General features: G+C 33.8%; 1 protein-coding gene across 1 annotated transcript in view; it reads right to left on the bottom strand.

Moving 5' to 3' along the window:
* The window catches only part of LOC117118271 (annexin A13-like), a 19115-nt gene extending 18249 nt beyond the window's left edge, over nucleotides 1-866 (bottom strand). The window contains exon 1 of the mRNA XM_033262821.1: nucleotides 677-866. Within this exon, the coding sequence (XP_033118712.1) occupies nucleotides 677-727 (51 nt within the window). The 5' untranslated portion in view covers nucleotides 728-866. The remainder of the gene's footprint in view (nucleotides 1-676) is intronic.
* Between the last annotated feature and the right edge of the window lie 5347 nt (nucleotides 867-6213).

Raw genomic sequence — 6213 nt, 5'->3', positions numbered from 1 at the left:
TATTTTCTATTCCTGTGTCTTGCAAAAGTACTTCTATAAAGGTGGTTTTCTCTATTTGCGATGAAATGACAACTCCGCTCGCTATCTATTGCATAAATCAATATTGATTCGATAAATTAATGAATCGATGAATGGATAATTCGATGAATGGATGAATCAATTAATTAATCTGAATGAATCAATGATTATTATCCTTTGGGACAAACATTAAGGAGACAAATTTTTATAGGCAACCAATTTTATTGGAAATGAACTTGTCGCCAGAATTAGTTTTCAATTTTTTACACAAACTCTAGATGGCACAGAGAAGACGGACGTTCAGATGGAGTACATCCCGCAGGTATTTTTTTTGTAGGTACGTTTGGTAAAAATTCATGAATTATTCATAACTCTTCTTATAGGCCATACTGCTCTGTAAGATGTGTATAAGAGACAGATGTATATATATATATAACAAAATACAGGTACCATTATTATTATTATTATTATTATCATCATCATTATTATTATTTTTATTCACAGATTTATATAAGTTGTAAAAAAATAATTTCTATTAACAATACTCTAGGACGACTAACGACATAAAAATCTATAAGCTGACAGTTAAATCAATTCCAATTAAATCAACTTAGTAGATAGCTACATGAAAGGATATGAAGAAGTCAATATTACGTACTTTGTCCAGGGAAGATTTCCCCTTCCCAATCATACTGGCTAAGGTCTGCATTTTTCTGTGTGATTGATCAGCTCTCGACGACCAAGTAAAGACGTCCTTCTGTTTGTATTCCACTTTACTGTGCAGACTCTTTTATATTCTACAAATAGGCCAATTCATGATCAAGTGCCTCCATAATATGAATAATAATTGTATTGTGTCATTTATCCATCAGAAGATGTTCTGAGTGAGGGCGCTGTGTATAATAATTGGAGCGAAATATTGGCACCCTTTCAGTGCCTTTTAAATAGCGTGTCACACCAACCTGTACTAAAAACCAATTATCTTTTTTTTTTAAATTTTAGATCAGATCGCTGATCAAATTGCCTCGAATATATTTTAAATACCTTTGTCATAAATATCTTATTATTGACCCCATTATCTCCATTTTATAAGAATCTTCATACCAGCCATGAGTTCATGTTACAAATTGTAATAGTCCTAATCATTAAGCATATTGGCCTATGTCAAGTTTACAATGTACTGTATTATGTCAAGTTTACAATTTGTACTGTGTTTTATTCTCCGGGTTAATTGTGCTACCTTTACGTGTCCGTTTTATTACCCGGATATGGCGAGCCGCCGTTTTGTCATTTAATTGCAAAAATAAATTTTAGTTGTAAATAGAGGTATGCTAGTTTTATATAGAGCTATCCTAGTTTTAATTAAATATTTCTATTATCAGAGATATCCCTATTTAAAACTAATATATTTCTACTTAAAAACTAGATATTTATTAACTAACTGATGCCTGCACCTGCTCATTCCAGATGTTTCTATCCATCATACAATTACGAAGCTCATCCGTATTTTCTATTCCTGTGTCTTGCAAAAGTACTTCTATAAAGGTGGTTTTCTCTATTTGCGATGAAATGACAACTCCGCTCGCCATCTATTGCATACATGTAGACAGACAACTTGACATAATCATTTGAAACAAATCGAGGAACAGATGATAATTATTATAATGTATAACTATTATAATTTGATTAATCAATGAATCGATGAATATCATATGAATGCATTCGATGAATCAATATTGATTCGATAAATTAATGAATCGATAATTCGATGAATGGATGAATCAATTAATTAATCTGAATGAATCAATGATTATTATCCTTTGGGACAAACATTAAGGAGACAAATTTTTTCCACCAAATACCAGGTTTAAAGCCTAAAAACATTTCGCCTGTAAAATATCGCTTCTACTCATAATAAAAACAAGTCTCTGATAAAGCTTTTATTTTTAATTTGCTATGTCATATTTAGGTAAAACTAAGACGACTAATCTTTTGGCGTTTGCCGATTGGTTGGTAACGGATTTAATTCTAGATTTGGGTGGGGTCACCCCTACCTTCACATTCGCCCTGTGTTGTGGCTGTCTCTTATACACATCCTCGCTATCTATTGCATAAATCAATATTGATTCGATAAATTAATGAATCGATGAATGGATAATTCGATGAATGGATGAATCAATTAATTAATCTGAATGAATCAATGATTATTATCCTTTGGGACAAACATTAAGGAGACAATTTTTTATAGGCAACCAATTTTATTGGAAATGAACTTGTCGCCAGAATTAGTTTTCAATTTTTTACACAAACTCTAGATGGCACAGAGAAGACGGACGTTCAGATGGAGTACATCCCGCAGGTATTTTTTTTGTAGGTACGTTTGGTAAAAATTCATGAATTATTCATAACTCTTCTTATAGGCCATACTGCTCTGTACATATCGCGATAGGACTTAGTTTTCAGCCCTTGCATAGGCCTTGTATTTGAATCAATGCAGAAATATAGCCAGTGATTGAATTGACTCTGTTGGTCCTGAATTTTAACACATCCTAAATTTACTATCCGGAACACAAAATTACGTGGTGATAAAAGAGGTGGAAGAGTTTAGAAGAAGGGTGTTCCACGATAGACTGAGGGAAACTCCACTGCCGTAGACTTCACTCGATACTGATATATACAGAAATAATGATACAGAGCAGTGACGGATCTAAGGTGGCTAACCTAGTGTTCCACATAGAATCCACCCCCATCCCACACCCTTTTCGGTTACCGTTAAACAAACGATCACTTGTCTTTTGTGTGTGTTTCTCGTGAATTCATTACATGTAAAAGGCTATAAGAAAAAAAATCATGATTCGCACTATTGGGTGGACTGCATAAAACTTAAAACATATAAACATAAAACTGCATAAGACTGCATAACATCGATTATGAAATAAAATAATTTAAAATAAAACACTTGAAATTGAAATTATTGCAAGTTGCAATATCGTATTGTATTTAGTTAAGACTTTCAAATACAAGGCGCATACAAGGGCTAAAACTAGGTCCATATCGCGATAATGTACAGAGCAGCAGCTGATATCAGGCTGACCATGGGCTCACACACACTGACTTGGAAGTAGCGCATGCGCAAAACATGGTTATAAGCAGATTTATGAATAATTCATGACATTTTACCAACCTACCTCCTCAGAAAAAAAAATTGCCTACAACCAGGGCCATCTTCACAAAATATATCAGCATAACAAGTAGAGTACTACTTTTAAAAGTGTTTGATGCTTTAAAACAATTACAAATTTGTTTTATTTACTTTAGGTTAGTATACTACAGATTGTATTTAATCAGGGGTGGCGCCAAGATTCGTCCGACCGGGGGAGGGGGAGGGCCGAAGTCGCCGACGGAGAAGTGGGGGAGGGCCGATGTCCCCTAAGATAAAAAGTGGACGCGGTCGGTCATAGCTCAAAATCTCTCGAAACGTTCCATGGAAATTTAGGGGTTTCAAAGGCGCGTTAGTCCATTTTTAGTCTACTGATATGTAGAATTAAATTGTGGTTTTTCTTCCCGAAGAGGGGAGGGGGAGCTCTTCCCAACGGGGGCCCTTCCCCCACCCCCACTGGTGCCACCACAGTATTTATTGCTATACATTACTCTTTGCGTCAACAGCAAATATCATACTCATCATAACCTTGATGTCAACGTGAACACATCATAATTATCACCACTATCATCATCATGATTTGTAATTTAATGATAATAATAATAATAATATTGTTAATAAAGATAACGCCAATGATCATAATGATGATGATGATGAAGATGACGATGATAATAATGATGATGTCGATGATAATGATGATGACGACGATGGTAGTGATGATGATGATGATGATGATGATGATGATGATGATGATGATGATGATGATGATGATGGTAATGTGCATGCTGCCTGCGGCTTTAATTTCTGAGAATTAAATTGGTAGGTGAAGGGTTTGTATTTTGATAGGTATTATTGACTACCTATAAAATTAGACATAATCCCCTGTTTCTTAATTAATTTAGGCCCAAATTATTTTTAGATTTAATGTCACGGGCCAAAGAAAATCTCCGAGTTTCAAGTATCTGTCTATAATTTGACCTAAGGTAACATTCTGAGATGCTGTGGCTGAAGGCGTGTGTTGGTAGCACAGACGCAGCACAGTTTAAAGTTGTTTTCTTTTTGGCGATACTGCTATTTTTAGCAGGATACTCTATGCTGTAGTATATCGAAAAGTGATGTCATATCCATAGGGTCAAGTTGTAGGCTTGGATTCGGGCAACAGGACAAGTTGTAAGCTTGGATTAGGGTCCTCGGGTTTCGCCGTACAGTAAAGTTTCTAAACACTTTGGTTTGCAGAGGTGACCCAAGGTTACACATAAATAATTCTCAGAGTTTTCAACTTACTTGACTTTGACGTATCCAATAGCATGCAATACTTCAAAGAATCACCCAATACATGAAAAATGAAAAATTCTAACATATGTATAGGCCTAACTAAATTAACAATATACATTGCAACAAATAAGAAAAAGGCCTAGCAAAACCAACAAGAACTAATTTAAATGTTAATACTATCATTTTATTAATAAACCATGTATTAAGGTTCAAACATAAAGTAAAAATACTCTTCAGAGGGAGTGGGGGAGGGCTAAGCTCCCGGAAGCTCTAACAATTTAGTACTATTTTGAATACTGAAGGCCTATAATTGATTTTACAGCCTCATATTCTGTAAAAGTTACATATGATTTTTTTTTCTTAACGAATGCGTGAGTTCTTTTTAACGGAAATCTGCCTCTGCAATTGGCACCACCATTTAATTTTATTTCTCGTAAAATTAGAATTTGTTTGGAACTGACGGTTTTAAGTAGATACCGGTAAATGGTAAAGTGCGGCATTCAAAGCAGTCCTCGAATAGTTGCATAGGGCTAATAAAAAGAAAAAAAATATATTTTCATGCCAAAAATATTTTTCAGGGTCGCTGGAGGTTTAATGTTGACGGTGACTTGTAATAGAACTTGTCATATCTTCCTTTATTTGTGCAAGTGTAATTGTGGGGGAAGTATCGTTTCTTGAATTGGGCTTTTTCCCCTATCAGAGTAAAACTACATAGTTTTTTTTCTACCATATTGACCTTGTTTCTTACGCCTAACCAATTATTGATACATGCTCAGACGTCGTCCATACAACAACTCCCTGGTATTAGTAATCCTGTAGGAGTATTTTCAAACCAAACATGAAGTTACAGGCATAATAAGTGACAAAAACACAGTATTTTCTTTTTTTTATCAGCCATACAAAGTTTGTTCAACTTAATTGTTTGGCAAACAATCGGTTTTTCTGTGTGATTTCACCTATCCTATATCCACCAAATACCAGGTTTAAAGCCTAAAAACATTTCGCCTGTAAAATATCGCTTCTACTCATAATAAAAACAAGTCTCTGATAAAGCTTTTATTTTTAATTTGCTATGTCATATTTAGGTAAAACTAAGACGACTAATCTTTTGGCGTTTGCCGATTGGTTGGTAACGGATTTAATTCTAGATTTGGGTGGGGTCACCCCTACCTTCACATTCGCCCTGTGTTGTGGTTTGGCCTTCACTTTATTTTTAAAAAAATGTTCATGAAATGGTTATTATTTTAGTTTCTTTAAATATATTTCTTTTATAATTTAATTTTGTCTCTAGCGCCAGAATAATTTACTTCACCGGCCAAATTTGGCCCGCGGGCCGCCTATTAAGACCAGGAGCATAGGCTATATGCTTTTTGATTTGAGATTTTTTTTACTGAAAAAAAATGTTTTCGTCTTTTTATAAATTTCACACAGTTCATACAAAGGACATATGTTGCCTGTGTTACGGATTTTAATAATGAATAGAAATAATAGTTAGAATAATAAATTATTTTAGACTTATATTTTACAGAAAAATTTGCTAATCTTGACTAACATGTGGTCAATATAATTTTATATAAAAGCAATGTTCCAAAAAACTAAACCATTCTGTTATAATTATTGTTATATATTGGAATTTTCATTGTTTAGTGTAATTATCGTTATTATTAATCTTGTTTTTATTTTGGTTTTGTTTTTGTTTTTTTAGAATTAGAATTAGAATTCACGTCAAGTTCACTTAAAGACATTCAGAATTCCAGAAT

This window comes from Anneissia japonica, unplaced genomic scaffold (genome assembly GCF_011630105.1).
Source record: "Anneissia japonica isolate Jap-2015-1 unplaced genomic scaffold, ASM1163010v1 scaffold288059_len961885_cov194, whole genome shotgun sequence".
NCBI lineage: Eukaryota > Metazoa > Echinodermata > Crinoidea > Comatulida > Comatulidae > Anneissia > Anneissia japonica.
Note: the sequence above shows the minus strand (reverse complement) of the source record. Positions and strands in the feature narration are given on the sequence as shown.